The sequence below is a fragment of the Oryx dammah genome, unplaced genomic scaffold (genome assembly GCF_014754425.2).
Source record: "Oryx dammah isolate SB20612 unplaced genomic scaffold, SCBI_Odam_1.1 HiC_scaffold_23, whole genome shotgun sequence".
Taxonomy (NCBI): Eukaryota; Metazoa; Chordata; class Mammalia; order Artiodactyla; family Bovidae; genus Oryx; species Oryx dammah.
Window position 1 is genome coordinate 101,172,503 of NW_024070207.1, and position 19,042 is coordinate 101,191,544.

The 19,042-nt window shown below is 37.2% G+C and overlaps 1 protein-coding gene across 6 annotated transcripts in view; it reads left to right on the forward strand.

Moving 5' to 3' along the window:
- The first annotated feature begins 1,192 nt into the window (after positions 1-1,192).
- The window catches only part of DMD (dystrophin), a 2,254,125-nt gene continuing 2,236,275 nt past the window's right edge, over positions 1,193-19,042 (forward strand). Inside the window, exon 1 of one of the 6 annotated variants that reach the window (XM_040266338.1) lies at positions 1,193-2,811. In XM_040266338.1, the coding sequence (XP_040122272.1) occupies positions 2,781-2,811 (31 nt within the window). In that variant the 5' untranslated portion in view covers positions 1,193-2,780. The remainder of the gene's footprint in view (positions 2,812-19,042) is intronic. The other 5 variants (XM_040266336.1, XM_040266334.1, XM_040266333.1 and 2 more) reach the window with 5 other exon arrangements.

The following is a 19,042-nucleotide window of genomic DNA, read 5'->3' on the forward strand; positions in this document are numbered from 1 at the left end:
GCCAGGCTTCAGCAATACGTGAACCGTGAACTTCCAGATGTTCAAGCGGGTTTTAGAAAAGGCAGAGGAAGCAGAGATCAAATTGCCAACATCTGCTGGATCATGGAAAAAGCAAGAGAGCTCCAGAAAAACGTCTATTTCTGCTTTATTGACTATGCCAAAGCCTTTGACTGTGTGGATGACAATAAACTGTGGAAAATTCTGAAAGAGATGGGAACACCAGACCACCTGACCTGCCTCTTGAGAAATCTGTATGCAGGTCAGGAAGTAACAGTTAGAACTGGACATGGAACAACAGACTGGTTCCAAATAGGAAAAGGAGTATGTCAAGGCTGTATATTGTCACCCTGCTTATTTAATTTCTATGTAGAATACATCATGAGAAACGCTGGACTGGAAGAAACACAAGCTGGAATCAAGATTTCCAGGAGAAATCTCAATAACCTCAGATATGCAGATGACACCACCCTTATGGCAGAAAGTGAAGAGGAACTAAAAAGCCTCTTGATGAAAGTGAAAGAGGAGAGCGAAAAAGTTGGCTTAAAGCTCAACATTCAGAAAACCAAGATCATGGCATCTGGTCCCATCACTTCATGGGAAATAGATGGGCAAACAGTGGAAACAGTGTCAGACTTTATTTTTTTGGGCTCCAGAATCACTGCAGATGGTGACTGCAGCCATGAAATTAAAAGACGCTTACTCCTTGGAAGAAAAGTTATGACCAACCTAGATAGTATATTCAAAAGCAGAGACATTACTTTGCCGACTAAGGTCCGTCTGGTCAAGGCTATGGTTTTTCCAGTAGTCATGTATGGATGTGAGAGTTGGACTGTGAAGAAGGCTGAGCGCCGAAGAATTGATGCTTTTGAACTGTGGTGTTGGAGAAGACTCTTGAGAGTCCCTTGGACTGCAAGGAGATCCAACCAGTCCATTCTGAAGATCAGCCCTGGGATTTCTTTGGAAGGAACCATGCTAAAGCTAAAGCTCCAGTCCTTTGGCCATCTCATGCGAAGAGTTGACTCACTGGAAAAGACTCTGATGCTGGGAGGGATTGGGGGCAGGAGGAGAAGGGGACGACCGAGGATGAGATGGCTGGATGGCAACACTGACTCGATGGACGCGAGTCGATGGTGATGGACAGGGAGGCCTGGCTTGCTCTGATTCATGGGGTCGCAAAGAGTCGGACATGACTGAACGACTGAACTGAACTGAATTGAACTGATAGAGAAAAGTTTAAATTTACTTTGGATGATAGTAATTTAAGTACAGTTACCCACAAATCAAAATCAGGGCTTGTGTTTTATTTCATACAGATTTTATTGAGGAGATTGGTAATATTATGATATTCCAAAATATAAAATGTGTAACTCACTATTAAAGTAAACATCATAGTCTCACTCCCATATGTCAGGGGTTTTTTTTTTCCCATTTTTATCTACAATTTATTTCTGTGCCAAGCAATTGAATGCCTGACATAGAAAAATGAGTCTGTCAGTTTAACAAATGGTACTATAAAAACACTCAAACAAATAATTTTAGCAGAGATTATTGTAATTGCAGAAGAAATATCTTTCTCAAATGTGTTAACAGTATTTCCTATAAATATTGGGCTCACCTATTGCGTTAAAAATAAAAATAAGAAAGGAGATAAAGAAGCCTTCTCTTAGCAAAGAATAGTTTAGAAACATGTTGAACGATGTGTTACAGTTGTGTTCATTTAATACAGAAAACTTCTTCTGAGAATCATTACATAGTTGATCATTAACTCAGTGTCTAAGAGAATGGTGTTTTAAATAAATCTCAGCAAGTAAATTGAAGAAAGAGTAATTTCTTAGTTAAAAAGAAACTTGTATCATCAGTTACAACAAAAATTGATCATTTTAGGGGGATTTCTTCACTTCATTCTTAAAGTGCTCTTTATTTTAGCAGAAGCCGTTCCCATGAGAGCTATACACATTCTGCCTTCAGAGCTCAGCTGCTTCATTCCGCTGTTTCTTCTCTTATTCAGACTGTTGGCATCATCAATATATGACTTTTGATTGGATCCCCAGGGTAGAAATTAAGTTTGGTAGACAGTGGATATATAACAAATGCATAGATTATTCTGGGCATTTCTTTTTGTTCAGTGGAGTGAAAGTTTTAGTGCTATTGAGAAAGTTAAAAAAGAAAAGAAAAAAAAGAAAAGGCATTTAAAAGGCTAATCTGGATCAGAATTTTCTGCTCTGACATTCTGGAAATGTGCATAGAGATTTCAGAAAGTCTTGTTACAGTTGTGTACCAAAGAGTTTTTATGTTAAGGCTTTGAGAGCAAATACTATATCCCCTGGGCTATTCTGGTTTAGATATTAATGAAAACGCAGTTGAATGCTATTTGAATTCACAGGGCTTGCCATGCTGGAAGCACAACCTTATATGTAGTGGCCATGGGCAGTCCTATTATGGGAAACCAAGTTGAGAGAAAAGGCGGGTCACTTGCTTCTGCGCAGGTCCTGGAATTCAAAATATCCAGGGGCCTCTACAGAATCCTGGCATCAGTTACTATGTTGACTCACTCAGTGTTGGGATCACTCACTTTCCCCTTACAGGACTCAGATCTTGGAGGCAATTAGCTTCAGAGAATACGAATAGGGGAAAAAAAAAAATCCTGAAGTCTTATTTTTTAAAGGCTGCTGAAGTTGATTGGTTTCTCATCATTCCTAAACCTACTGAAGCAATAAAGTTGAGAGAAAATTTACCAAGATTTTTATCGCTGCCTTGATATATACTTTTCTTTTTTCCAAATGCTTTGGTGGGAAGAAGTAGAGGACTGTTGTAAGTACAAAGTAACTAAAAATATTTTTTAATTGGCATAACTTTTAGTTTGTGGCAAGCTCACTGATTAGGCAGATTGATTTAAACTTATTACAGTGGATTGTGATTAAGCATAGATGTGTTTTATATATATATATATATTACACACACATATGTGCAGGTGTACATGTTTCTCACTGGGAAAACTTTTCAGTATAAATGAGTTAGCATTTAAGCTTTGTCTTTTGCAAAAAAACACATCTTTCTTATTTAAGAAACTACTCCAGTAATAGAATATGCTTAACTGGCTTAGAGTATTTGTAACAAACAATTTAAATTGCTGTTAAATAGTTTGTGTGTATGAGTTATTATGATTATTTGATATTTTTGTATTCAGTAATAGTTACATGTGGAGTACTGAACTGACATATATTCTCAATGAACTAATTGCTCTATGGGAATGACATATAGATGCCTCAAGGTTAGAAAAATTTTATGTGGCTTATTATGGGAGGAAGATAAAGAATAGAATGATTTGTGATGGGTAAATGGAGGTTGAGAAAAGTATTGATAAATATTTAATTTAAAAGTTCCCTTCTCATACTACATTTAGTATTTTGAATGTTGTTTTCTGTAGCATATCATTAAAAATTATTTCAAATGATGGTATGATCTCTGCTATCAAATTACCAGGTACTTTTATTAAGAAAACAACAGAAAAACATGAGGGGCTTCTAATCATAATTTGCGTTCAAATCACAGTGTTGTTTCATGTCTATAATGACCTAAATTTTCAGTAAAACTTTTTAGTTTGACTTTTTTATATAAACTCCAACTTTTTTAAGAAAGTAAAAATGATTAAGAAAAATGTAAAAACTGACCATGTCACAACAGTAAAAATAATATCTACAAATAATGTATGAAGAGTACAATGTGTCCCAAAGAGGTGGATGAAGATTATCTCTGTTTCTATCTGCCTTTGACTTGTGGATTATAGTCATTCCCTGAAATAGATATGAGGGTCTATAATTAAGAATGAAAGAAGTCAAATCTCTCTAAATAAGTAACTATTCAAATCTTCTGGGAAAAGAGTCACAAGAGAAGTTTCACCTCTGAGAAAAAGTTGTGGAAAGAAATCAACATTTTGTGTGTATTGATTTACAAAAGATGCTACTGGATTTTGTAGTAAAACATTTTTATATAATTTCCTTTATAAATTTCTTTTGACAGACATAAGAATTGATTTCTGATTGAAAAGCCATTCAATTTACAGATATTACAAAAATACAAAGCATATGTTTGTTCTTTGTAATACACACATATTTATCACTTGATCAATTGATATAGCTACAAAATTAAAACCAGAAACCAGTTTATAGAGCAATTTAGGGAGAGCAGCAGAATTTTAATTTTGGCATGGAACAAGACAAACAAACCACCTGCTTTGTCATAGATATTTGAATGACTTTTTAAATTCTTAATCAGAATTTGAAGCAAGCTAACCTTTTTGGACAAGCCCTGTAGGACTTTATTATAGTATGTGATCAGGTAATACTTAGGCTAAATGGCAATGAATTTCTTAAGATAAAATGAAAATATTAACAAAGTTACGTTATACATTAACTTTTATTATCTGGCAACATACTACTCTTTGAATGTATTGACATTTGAATCCAGTTTTTTAAATTGCATTAGTTTGAAAAACTTGAGTACACTTGGTTGGGTTTTAACCAAAATAGTTACCAATTAATAGAGAATAGCACTGTATTAACATAAGTGTTGCTTACTTTCAGAATTGCTTAAATACAGTTTTGCAAAGAATCATTCAAATAATTGATTGCAAATTATATATTTCTTTAGAATTTTTTAAATGATGCAATTTTTCTTAAAGTCTAATAATATCATCTTTTAGAATTTCATTTGCAGAGTCTTTTAAGGGCATCTTTAACTATGAAAAAAAGATTGCTGATCTAAATAGATAATATACTTAATAAGAAGCCCTCTGTGTCTCCTATGTGGCATAGCAGTATGGAAAATACAGTAGAAAATATTATTATAATTGTAACTCTAAACTTAAAGACCAAAAAATGTTCTGTGCAAATTTGTTATTTAAGGAAGAGAGATATTGGTTGACACTACTCCAGCTAGACAGTACTGAAATATAAATTCATAATTTGGACAGAGATATTAATACAGCTTCCTCTTTAGTCCTAAAGTATACATTTGAAATCTGTAGGCCAAGTCATTTGCTACATGTGAAACAAATAGTAAAGTTCTTAACCACTTGGGTGGTTTAATAAAAGAGATTAAAATCTTTGTTCTCTGGAAAAGTCAAGATTTTTAAATTCTATTTTATTATCTTTCATCATGGTTTTATCACAAAAATAAAGTGATTTCCCAAACTTTCCTTACCCTTCCACTTTCTGCTGTAATATTTCCCTAACTTATTAAAAATGATTTATCATATTTTTCATTAAACCATTCTTTCTTGCACTGCAAATGCAAGAAACATGATAATTTGGTGTGACACTGTATTTTTATATAAACACACATGCACATTTAAATCACAGAGTACTGAGTTGCCTAAGAGAGACCTTGAAAATTAATTGGAAATTAACGTTTCTATAATTTTCTTTCTTTAAACTCATTTTTTAAAGTATTGTTAATTTACAATGTTCTGTTAAGTTCAGTTATACAGCAAAGTGATTGAGTTATATATTCCAAATTTTCTGTGTATATGTTTTATTTTCTATTTAAATATACCTCATTTGAATAGATACTGACAAGAGTAATGACAAAACATCACAAACCATGAAGGAAGAAGCAGACATAGGTTTTATTGGGCCTGAGGTTGAACAATTGAAGGAAGGGGACTCTTTTTGGAAAACTAATACAAAATTATGAATACAAAATCAGGTAGAACTTGGGAGGAGCCAATATTAGTGAAGCACTTGCAGACTTAAGCTTTGAACATTTCCTGGAAAATCATCTCTGTATGAAGAGATTTGTTGTGGTTGAATCTCTTTTACCCCTTCCATTTTAAAAGAAAATTGATGCTAGTTATATTTCTTTAAAGTATATATTATTTCTCAAAGACAGGCTTTTACTTAATGCAGATTAGAGAGTTAAAGGAGTTTATAATCATAGGAATTTGACATTTCTGCCTTTCATTCTGAAAAGATACATTGATTAAAGTGATGTCAAACTCAGTTAATGGAGGCGGTGCAGTTATTTCAGATATACAGAGTATGTGGTTTGAAGGAAAGCCAAATCACAGTGAGAAGGAATAATGATGACCTTGGTTTATTTTTATACAGCACATTGAGGGTGTGATTGGATTTAGAGGGAGGCCAGAGTTTTCTTTCTCACAAAGTCCTGCCATAGTCCTATGAGATTTGTGTTCTGTTATCAAGGCAGTTGGTTCATATAGGAACATTTTGTTGGGAAAGATACAGGCTACAGTATGGGATATGAGAAGACTTTTTTTTTTTAATTAAATGCAGCCAAGTACCATAGCATAATTTCATGCAACTTTTTCTTTGGCAGTGTGGTCCATGAAGCAGACCGATCTTCAAAACTCAAACAAGCAAAAACATAAACACCTTGTGGTCTTCATCTTTTTCCTCATTTAAAAACATCCATTCATTAAAAGTCCTTGGAATTTCATGCTATACAATATTGACAGAGGTATACTCATAATGTATTTGGAGTTCTGAAGTTTAATTTTAATACAGATATGAAAAATAGGTTGGCAGTGCTCTGTGTGTGTGTGTGTGTGATCAGTTGCTGAATCTTGATTGATTACTTTGAGACCCCCTGGATTGTAGCATACCAGGCTCCTCTGTCCACGGAATTTTCCAGGCAAGAATACTAGAGTGGGTTGACTTTCCCTTCTCCAGGGGATCTTCCCAATCCAGGGACTGAACCCGCATCGCATCTCCTGCACTGACAAGTGGATTCTTTACCACTGAGCCACCTGGGAAGCCCAGGCAGTGCTATAGTATAGTTTATTATTTTGCCAATTTGGAAGGGGTTTGTCTACTTCTGTCACATGTAGAATTGTCCTAACATCTTTATATTTGTAAAATGTCAAGCTTCCTCTAATTAATATTGTAAGTGAAAATGTCTTTCAGAGATTCTGATAGCCTCTCTCGAAAGGGAGAGTAACCCTGCTTTTTGTGAGTCACTCATATCCAAATGATAGTTTGAAGAGTAGCAACTAAGATGATTTGGTTTGCTTTTTTCCAAAAATTAGGGTATTAAAAGCTTATTTTCCCATGTATTCAATATTACAGCATATTAGAGTTTTGCTAGTGCCTTTTTAAACCAGATGGCTCCTCCAGAAATTCTGAAATGCTTCAACTCCAAGGGACATGCCCTTTTTCTTTCCCCATTCAAGATTACTGCTCTGCCCTGAATATAGCCACAAAACCAAAAGCCATGGCTCCAGTGGTTTAGGAGAATCTTAAATGTCTCAGCCACAATTCTGACAAGCAGCAGGCAAATGAGGGTGAAGTAAGGGAATGGCCCTGCTCATTCATGCTTAGAAGAGTCCTAGTCTTGTGACCACACGGAGTCCCCCACATGCCCATTAACAAAAGCCGAGGTCAGTGCCCTCACTCCCAGAGCTAGAGTCTTCCATTCAGGCTACCATTTTAAGGAGAGATTTTCATCCAGCTCTGTGCTCAGTCCTTATGTTCTGATATTCATTCACAAGACCTCAGAATTTCAATAGCTGAAAGCAGACACAGAGCAATTTTCTGGGGCCCTACAGTCCAGAGAGGTGACTTTGCACAGTCTGTAATGACACTAAGCCCAGAGAAAACAAGTGTTCTTAGCAATCTGGATTGAGTTTGGAAATCAGTTTCTTCCCAGTCTCCTTATTATCTTTTACCTTCTGCTTCAGTGCCTTATCTTTGATTTGTCATTTTCACCCCATTCTTCACCAAAGGAAGATGGGGAGAATTAACAATTATCTTTAATTGGAAAGGAACTGTCATTTTGATGCTATGCTGGTAGAATGTTGATGCTGTTGTTGTTTTGGGTGTGGATAAACGAATCTTCCAGAACTGGTAATTCAGTATTTTGATTCCATATAATTTTAAGCCACTGGTTTTCCATAAATTTTAAGTGTTAGAAAAATGGTTTCCTGTATATTAATTTTTAAAGCTGAAATGCATCTAAGGCTACTTTAACATATTTAGAATCTGAGGAAGAACGTTTGCCTCTATTTTTATTTTATTATTTATTTTTAAAACTGGGTTGCTTTAATGAACAGAATGAATATTAAATTGCATGGTATGGAAGCCAATGTTTATCCATGTGATAAAGTCAGAATGTAGGTAGCTGAATGAGTTTTAAACAGTTAACAGAATTTTAAAGAAACTTTTGAAAAATGCTTATATTGTCACACTCTTAGTTTACATTTAATGAATATTTAATAAATATAGTAAATTCAGCCCATTCATAGGCATTACAGCAATGAGGGATTTATATATGCCAAAATAATATACAGGTTTTTGCCAGTTTATCTTCAACTTTTAGCTGTTCTTTATCTCTAACCTTATGAAATAATTGATGTTTTAAAAAGACCAGGATTCATTGAGCACAATTAGCATTATCATGTCTCAGTATGCCCAATTATGGGCAAATAAAGGGGTTAACCTTTCAATGTTTTCACCCTCTTCTTGGCTTTGGCTTTGTTTTGTTTTAAATTGCTCTCCCTCCTCCCACTCTGCTTTTCGTGAAGACTGTCATGGAATCAGGACTATAAAAGGGCATAAACATCGGTGGCTTTTTGCTCATTCTTGGCACCCATCTTTATTTGCACACAACTTGTCTGCTCCTTTATCAGATTACAGCAGCAGTAGTACCTTAGCCCGAGCTAAGTGCTGACTTAAAGGGCACAGGAGTCAGCACACTCTTACAAGTGCCGATATTAGCCTTGGAAACTGTGAGGTCAAACTAAAGACACAAGAAAGGAAAAAAAAAATCAGAGTCAGAACTGCTCAAGTATTTTCATCAAAGGCAAGCTGAGTAATTCCTTTATATATAGATGCTCATGAAGGCAATATTAGAAATAGATTGCTGACTAAGCAGGCAAAACGTTTCCAAACTAGTTGAGGGACAGATAAAATTATGCATGAAAGTGGTGAACCTCAGTGGCTCTGATATATTGGAAAATAACTAGGAAGGAAAAGGGAAAACTAGATTCTAAAGAGTGTAACTGGATAGAAGCAGAGTTGGCATGTAGGTGGTTAACTGAGAGAGCTTACTGGAAGCTCAGACAGCTGGGGAATCCTGATTTAGTAGAGCCTGAAGGGCAGGTCAGGAGCCATGTGAACAGCTGCTGAAGAGCTAGAGAATTCCTCTGGATTAGGTGTACATACCCCTTCTCTAATGGGCTATGTCAGAAAGCACCAAGTGTTATCACAGAGTTTACTTCACTCAAGCCTATGGACTTTGCAGTGTTTTCCTTTAAATGTCTAGAAATAGAGTGGCTCTAGAAATGAATCCAGAAATAAAAGTATCAGAGGAAGTGGCTCCTTAAAGTTTGTATTGTGTGGGATTCGGTGACCAGTGTTTGAAGAAGGAACTGTTTGTCATTCATGCATTTAGTCATGTAACTAAGATGTGTTGAGCACCTACTTGTGCCAGATACTATGCCATGTTCTGGAGATAAGTGCACTTACTGGGATTAGAATTTAGGAGAGGAAATATATATATATATATATATATATATAATGTTTATGCACTATTTAAATTGCATTTGGGATAAGGACTACAAAATAACACACACCTTGTTAGAAAAATGTATACTAGTGAGACCTAGACTTGTATTAGAAATTGGGGGAAGGACTCCTAAGAAATCAGCATTCAAAGTATGACAGTGCAGAATGGAGTTGGCTCATAGTTGTCTGAGGGAAGAAGAGGGAAATGTTACACACAGAGGGATCAACAGACGTGAAGGTGTAACATTCCATGACAAAAGAACTAAACGAAAGTCAGCTTTCCTGGACTTTCTTAAGTGGGGCAGTTTAAATAAGCATGCAGTTGGTACAGTGGCCTGGTGTCCAATCATTCAGTGCCTCAGAGCTCATGGCAATGATATTTTTTTTTGTATAGTAAAATCAATGGTTAGCTTTTAAGGGTTTCTGTTAAGGAGGTGAAATGACTATGTTTGTGTTATTTTTGCTTTTTTTTTTTTTTTTTAAGAATAGTATTCTGTTTTGTGAAGAAGAGATTAGAAGGTGTTAAGAGTAGATGAGGAGCTACCAGTCTGAAGCTCTCAATCTGGTAGTTTCTCCAGGGACAAAAGAAGATGATGTTGACTAGAATGGTAACTTTGGAGTTGAAAGAAGTGGATTGATTTAAGATTTACCTAGGAGATGGAGTCAATAGGAATTAGTATTGAGTTGGATGTGGTGCTTTCTATGGCATGTAGAATTGGGTGGTGGATAATAGTACCATTTAGAAGGAAAAGACTTGAAGGGAGCTAGAATAATGGGAAGAATTGGGGGTGTAGAATAAGTTTTTAATGGAGAGCATGTGTGCTGGGAACCTGGGGATGTGAAGCCTACTTCTTTATTGGGGACTTAATGGCTCTTGTTGTTCAGTTACTAAGTTGTGTCTAACTCTTTGCAACCCATGGACTACAGCACGCCAGGCTTCCCTGTCCTTCACTGTCTCCCAGAATTTGCTCACACTCATGTCCATTGAGTTGGTGATGCCATCCAATGATTGCATCCCCTGTTGCCCCCTTCTCTTCCTGCCCATAATCTTTCCCAGCACCCAGGTCTTTTCCAATGAGTTGACTCTTCACATCGGTGGCCAAAGTATTGGAGCTTCAGCTTCAGCATCAGTCCTTCCAATAAATATTCAGGGTTGATTTCCTTTTGGATTGATTGGCTTGATCTCTTTGCTGCCCAAGGGACTCCCAAGAGACTTCTCCAGAATCGTAGTTTGAAAGCATCAATTCTTTGGTATTCAACCTTCTTTATGTTCCACCTCTCATATCCATACATGACTACCGGAAAAACTATAATTTTGACTATATGGACCTTTGCCAGCAAAGTGATGTCTCTGCTTTTTAATATGCTCTCTAGATTTGTCATAGCTTTCCTTCCAAGGAGCAAGTATCTTTTAATTTTATGGCTGTACTCACTGTCCGCAGTGAATTTGATGCCCAGAAAAATAAAATCTGACACTGTTTCCACTTTTTCCTCATCTATTTGCAATGAAGTGATGGGACCAGATGCCATGATCTTCATTTTTTGAATGTTGAGTTTTAAGCCAGCTTTTTCATTCTCCTCTTTCACCCTAATCAAGAGGCTCTTTAATTCCTCTTCAGTTTCTGCCATCAGAGTGGTATTATCGGCATATCTGAGGTTGTTGATATTTCTCCTGGCAGTCTTGGTTCCAGCTTGTGCTTCATCCAGCCTGGCATTTTCCATGATGTACTCTGCATATAAGTTAAATAAGCTGGGTGACAAAATACAGCCTTGACATACTCCTTTCCCAATTTGGAACCAGTCTGTTGTTCCACGTCTGGTTCTAACTGTTACTACTTGACCTGCATAGAGATTTCTTACAAGGCAGGTAAGGTGGTCTACTATTTCCATTTTTTAAAGAATTTTCTACAGTTTGTTGTTATCCACACAGTCAAAGGCTTTAGCCTAGTCAATGAAGCAGAAGTAGATGTTTTTCTGGACCTCTCTTGCTTTATCTGTGATCCACTGTAACCTGACAATTTGATCTCTGGTTCCTCTGCCTTTTCCAAATCCAGTTTGTACATCTGGAAGTTCTCGGTTCACATACTGCTGAAGCCTAGCTTGAAGGATTTTGAGTATTACCTTGCTAGAATGTGAAATGAACACATTTGTGTGGTAGTTTGAACATTCTTTAGAATTGCTCTTCTTTGGGATTAGAATGAAAGCTGATCTTTCTTGTCCTGTGACCACTGCTGAGTTTTCCAAATTTGCTGATGTGCTGACGTACTGAGTACAGCACTTTGACAGCATCATCTTTTAGGATTTGAAATAGCTCAGCTGGAATTCCATCACCTCCACTAACTTTGTTCATAGTAAAGCTTCCTAGGCCCACTTAACTTCACACTCCAGGATGTCTGGCTCTAGGTGAGTGACCACAGCAACATGGCTATCCAGGTCTTTAAGGACTTTTTTGTATAGTTCTTTGGTATATTCTTGCCACCTCTTCTTAATATCTTGTGCTTCTATTAGGTCCTTGCCATTTTCTGTCCTTTATTTTGCCCATCCTTGTATGAAACATTCCCTTGGTATCTCCAATTTCCTGAAAAATTGTCTAGTCTTTCTCATTCTACTGTTTTCCTCTATTTCTTTGCATTGTTCACTTAGGAAGGCTTTCTTATCTCTCTTTGCTAGTCTCTAAAACTCTGCATTCAGCTGGGTATATCTTTCCCTTTCTCCTTTGCCTTTTGCTTCTCTTCTTTTCTCAGCTATTTGTAAGGTCTCCTGAGACAACCATTTTACCTTCTTGTATTTCTTTGTCTTTGGGATGGTTTTGGTCACCACCTCATATACCATGTTACTAACCTCTGTCTATAGTTCTTCAGGCCCTCTGTCTACCAGATCTAATCCCTTGAATCTATTCATCACCTTTGCTGTATAGTCATTAGGAATTTGATTTAATGTCCCTTGTGAGCATAGATCGGAGAAGGCAATGGCACCCCACTCCAGTACTCTTGCCTGGAAAATCCCATGGACGGAGGAGCCTAGTAGGCTGTAGTCCATGGGGTCGCTAAGAGTCGGACAAGACTGAGTGACTTCACTTTCACTTTTCACTTTCATGCATTGGAGAAGGACATGGCAACCCACTCCAGTATTCTTGCCTGGAGAATCCCAGGGACGGGGGAGCCTGGTGGGCTGCCATCTCTGGGGTTGCACAGAGTCAGACACGACTGAAGTGACTTAGCAGCAGCAGCAGCAGCAATGAGCATAGATGAGACCAGCTACAAAGGTCATATAGAGCGTGAAGAGAAGAAAGTCAGGAATTCAGAAAGGGAGACAAAAACACTTCAGAAAATCATCTAAGAGGTATCTAGAATGAATGTTGAAATCCTAAGGGAAATAATATGTCTGTAAGGAGAAGTATGCCTTTCCTTTTCCAATTTAATGACTTTGTGAATGTGAAACTCACAGCACCAGGTGTCTTGGTTTCCACAGTCTCTGCCATCTAGTTACCCCTAATTTCCTTTCCTGTATTGGTATTTCTATGAGATATCACCAAAATGTTACCTTAGTAGAAAAGCTTCAATAAATATTTAAATTGTATAATGTCTTCAGCTTTTTCATGTACTCTGTGCTTCCTAAAAATACCTTCTTTGGAAACCCCATTTCAACTGACTACTGTATAATGAAATGAGCCTTCAGTGTAAAACATTTATCATAGTCTGAATTTCAATTGCTCAGTCAGAGTTGTTAAGCAACATGAAAAATCATCCTTTAGAGAATACAGAATTGGAGAGATATGACAAGGTAGGTTTGCACCTTAATGTTATTTTAGTTAATATAGATGTTTATTGGGAAAGTGTCTAAGATTTCTTGAGAACCATTAGTAAAATTGATTATCCTTAAATCTGGAAAAATGGTAAAAATACCTAGAAAACATTGACAATTCAGTTTAAATAAGACTGGAATTGTACTGAAGAGCTAGAAGGTACTTGAGTAATTGAAAGTTAGTCATGGATGAATGTAATGTACTTACCAGTTAGCTTGGGGGGAAGTAGGACTAGATAGAATGATACGATATTGAACAACTCCACTTGCTCTACTTTATTTTACTTGCTTATAAATATACATGTTGAACACCTGCAATATTCTTTCTCCCTTTTATGAAATTACAGCTCAAAGTCAGAGAAAAATAGGCATGTAGCTATACACACACTCACGCATATACTCATAAATACCACTACTGTAATATGTCAAGAGAGTTATAAACCATGGTACAAATCAGCCATAAATGATTACTTATAGATTATATGATTATGAAAGTTTCTTTGACGAATCCACATTTATAAGCAGGCCTTAGAGTTTGGGCATATGGAGATGTGAATTAGAGAATAAGCAGAAGGAACAGTGATTCATAGACAAGAATTAATAAGGCATTGATATATCCTACCTAAACAGTTGAGCTACCCTGGTGGCTCAGATGGTAAAGAATCCTCCTTCAGTGTGAGAATCCTCCTTCAGTGTGAGAGACCTAGGTTCCATCCATGGGTTGGGAAGATCCCCTGGAGGAGAGCATGGTGACCCACTGCATTATTATTGCCTGGAGAATCCCCATGGACAGATAAGCCTGGAGGGCTACAGTCCATGGAGTCACAAAGACACAATTGAGCAACTAAGCACACACACAATTACTCGCAGTCCCTTGTAGGTAAATAACAGTATTTGTGGTCCACCTAGTCTTCAAAAATAATATATAACTTTCATACCAAGCATTTCTCTGGGTATATTGTATGCATCTCAGCTAATGCTCATTACGGTTCTTGGAGAGAGGAGGTACAGACATTTGTATTTAACAGATATAGATACTGAGGTACAGAAGCTTAAGGAATTTGCATACAGTGGCTCAGTTTGTACGTACTGGAGTCAGGATTTGAATGGTAGCAGAGTGACCCAAGGATTCAGGTTCTTAATCAGTCAGCTGCCAAAACCTCTCAGATTTTGATCGAGAGTGTCTGCCAGAGCTCTAGAGGAGATAGAACAAATCAGAAAATGGAAAGAATCAGGTATCTTCTAACAAAAACTAAATATGTTTTATTAAGAATGTTCCTTTAAAAAAACTCATAAAGTTTATGTTCATTTAAAAACTATAGAACCTGGCAATTATAGTTTCTTAGATAAAAAACTGAGATGTCCTGGGACTTCCTTGGTGGTCCAGTGGTTAAGACTTTGCGTTCTAATGCAGGGAGTACAGGTTTGATCCCTGGTCAGGAAACTACATGCCTTGAGGTGTGGCCCAAATTAAAAAAAAAAAATCAATTGGCTAAAAGAAAAAAAAAATGGAGAAGGAAATGGCAACCCACTCCAGTATTCTTGCCTGGGAAATCCCATGGACGGAGGAGCCTGGTGGGCTACAGTCCATGGGGTTGCAAAGAGTCGGACATGACTTAGCGACTAAACAACAACATGGATTTTTCAGTTTCTGTTATGTGGGTACTATAAGTAAGAAGCTAAATAATTAAAAGCCTTATTTGTGATTTTAAAAAAAAAAAAGAAAAAAAAACTGAGATGTCCTAAAAAAAACCTCATATCTATCCTCTAGACCTTCTCAGGGGCTATCTATGATGATAATCCATAATACATCACTTGTTTTCATGTTTTATTCCTTTCTCAGCCTTTTGACTGTGTGAGCTTGGAAGATCATAGAATAGAACTTACATAACCCTTGATCTGTTGTAATCATCTACAGCAGGTTCCTCAGAAGGATCTCACTAGATGTCTTCCTGATTTTATTTCACTTGTACATAGGCTACTATGCTAGATGAAGAAAAAAACGACTGGGCCCACAGAAATAAGATTTAGTGGAGGACAGAGAAGCCATGTGTCCATGGGGTTGCAGAGAGTTGGACACGACTTAGTGACTGAACAAGAAACTGTGAACAGAAATAAAGTGGCTTTACTGATATATATAAAGCCAGGTATAAATAATAAATATAATTGCTATTATTAAAACAAAACTGAAATAATCTCTTCCATTTGGAAAATATAAAGCAAACTACAACACAGTTGGGGAAAAAAATGGGAAAATGATTTGTTATATCCATATTTTACTTCCCAATTAGACAGTTTGTTATTTCATTCCTTAAAAAGCTATCAGTCATTTCATTTTAATGTGAAACACTCTTTGTTTTTGATAATTTTTAAGAAAACATTATTATAAATGGAATTATCATACTATCCTGATAGTCTGATACAAATATAAAAATAAAATAAGTAATGTATTTCTGCCTTTATATCCATTAGTTGAACTAGATATTGAGTTTTTTTTCCCCTAAAAATGTTGTGCTTTCAGTTTTTTTTTTTTCTATTCAAACTTCACCTGACTTAGTTCAAGTGACGTAAAGAACGCCATGTCACTAAAACCAATTCAGAAAAAATTTTCCGCTTCATTCTTGAGCTTGAAGCAGTGGTCGATATTGAGCATTTCTCCCTTCTTGAAAAATGTCTTCCTTGAGATCTGTGCATTGCACTCTCATAGGCTTGTTCCCTTTTCTTTGGATGTTCCTGTTCAGTCTGCTTCGTGGGCTTGTTCTCTCTACTCAGCCGTTAAATACTAATTCTTCAGAGGTCAGTCCTAGCAGGGTTGTCTTCTGATTCTATAATCCCTTCCACAGTCATTGTACCCACATGCATGCATGTGGTTTTATTAACACTTATTTGCAGGTAACTGGCTATGTTATACCTCTAGCTCAGATTCCTGCAATGAATTCCAGAACTGTAATTTCAATTGCCTGGTTGGCATCTCCATTTGTATGTGACAAAGCCATCTCCATTCCAAGTGGAACTTCCCATCTACCCCACAAAACCTGAGCTTTTCTCGCTGTTCCCTTTATCAGTGAATGGTGCTACCTAACCATCCAGTTTCACAAGCTAGAAACCTATTTCATCCTTGAAACTTTTATCTCTCTCACCCTCTTATTTCTAAACCACTGCCAGTCACTGTGGGTTTTATCTCCTGAACACTTTGATCCACTTCTCTTTACTTTCTCTCTCCTACTAGGGTTCTGATTGTATAACCAAGCTTCTCCCTCTCACTCAATACAGTAGCACTTTCCTTTCTGGTTTCTTTGCTTCACCTCTTCCCCATTCACTCTATTATCTAAAATTCATCCAGTCAGCCAAGTATGATAATATCACCACTTGCTTTATCAGCATCCACTTAATTGTAGCTTCTGTTGACCATAAGGAAAGCAAAAGAAAATAAAACAAGATCTAGATACAGGTTTCATCTGTAATGCTTCCCCCGCCTTACCACCTTTCTGGTTTTCTTTCTGTTCCTTGAATAAGCCTTGCTGCCTTTCTGCCACAGGGCTTTTGTACTTACTATTCTTTCTTTTCTCTCACTCTTTCACCTAGATAATATCACTTCCCCTTATCAGCCACTCCCTCTGAATAGAAGTCAAAACTCCCAGAGTAGATAAAAATTTCTCTACCATGTCACATCCCTCTGTAACACATAGAAGTGTTGTAATTCCCTGTGTGTATACATGTGACTAATGCTTATCAATCAGATTTTAAGTTCCACAAACCCATCCCCATCAGTTGTTTTTGCTTGCCATTGTTTCTCCTGAACCAGGAACGAGTCCCCCGTTTGCCCTCGCGTTCACGCCTGGCCTTGTACATTCTGTAGGTTTCTATAGAACCTTCCCGGAGCCAACTGGAATTTTTGAATAAGTTAATTGGTGTTTAAAATTTCATTGGACACTGTTATTACAGCTGTTTACATATAAGAACTCTGCATTTAGATGCCTATATCTTTCCTTTTCTCCTTTGCTTTTCGCCTCTCTTCTCTTCACAGCCATTTGTAAGGCCTCCCCAGACAGCCATTTTGCTTCTTTGCATTTCTTTTCCGTGGAGATGGTTTTGATCCCTGTCTACTGCACAATGTCACGAACCTCTGTCCATAGTTCATCAGGCACTCTATCTATCAGATCTAGGCCCTTAAATCTATTTCTCACTTCTGCTGTAGAATCATAAGGGATTTGATTTAGGTCATACCTGAATGGTCTAGCGGTTTTCCCTACTTTCTTCAATTTAAGTCTGAATTTGGCAGTAAGGAGTTCATGATCTGAGCCACAGTCAGCTCCTGGTTTTGTTTTTGTTGACTGTATAGAACTTCTCCATCTTTGGCTGCAAAGAATATAATCAGTCTGATTTCAGAGTTGACCATCTGGTGATATCCATGGGTCGAGGCTTCTCCTGTGTTGTTGGAAGAGGGTGTTTGCTATGACCAGTGCATTTTCTTGGCAAAACTCTATTAGTCTTTGCCCTGCTTCATTCCGCATTCCAAGGCCAAATTTGCCTGTTACTCCAGGTGTTTCTTGACTTCCTACTTTTGCATTCCAGTCCCCTATAATGAAAAGGACATCTTTTTTGGGGTGTTAGTACTAAAAGGTCTTGTAGGTCTTCATAAAACCATTCAACTTCAGTTTCTTCAGCGTTACTGGTTGGGGCATAGACTTGGATAACTGTGATATTGAATGGTTTGCCTTGGAGACAGAGATCATTCTGTCATTTTTGAGATTGCATCCAAGTACTGCATTTCAGACTCTCTTGTTGACCATGATGGCTAGTCCATTTCTTCTGAGGGATTCCTGCCCGCAGTAGTAGATATAATGGTCATCTGAGTTAAATTCACCCATTCCAGTCCATTTTAGTTCACTGATTCCTAGAATGTCGACATTCACACTTGCCATCTCTTGTTTGACCACTTTCAATTTGCCTTAATTCATGGACCTGACATTCCAGGTTCCTATGCAATATTGCTCTTTACAGCATCAGATCTTGCTTCTATCACCAGTCACATCCAAAACTGGGTATTTTTTTTGCTTTGGCTCCATCCCTTCATTCTTTCTGTAGTTATTTCTCCTCTGATCTCCAGTAGCATATTGGGCACCTAATGACCTGGGGAGTTCCTCTTTTGGTATCCTATCATATTGCCTTTTCCTACTGTTCATGGGGTTCTCAAGGCAAGAATACTGAAGTGGCTTGCCATTCCCTTCTCCAGTGGACCACATTCTGTCAGACCTCTGAAAAGAAATGCAAAAAAGCAAAATGGCTGTCTGGGGAGGCCTTACAAATAGCTGTGAAGAGAAGAGAGGAGAAAAGCAAAGGAGAAAAGGAAAGATATAGGCATCTGAATGCAGAGTTCCAAAGAATAGCAAGAAGAGATAAGAAAGCCTTCTTCAGCAATCAATGCAAAGAAATAGAGGAAAACAACAGATTGGGAAAGACTAGAGATTTCTTCAAGAAAATTAGAGATACCAAGGGAACATTTCATGCAAAGATGGGCTCAATAAAGGACAGAAATGGCATGGACCTAAAAGAAGCAGAAGAAATTAAGAAGAGGTGGCAAGAATACATGGAAGAACTGTACAAAAAAGATCTTCATGACCCAGATAGTCATGATGATGCGATCACTAATCTAGAACCAGACATCTTAGAATGTGAAGTCAAGTGGGCCTTAGAAAGCATCACTATGAACAAAG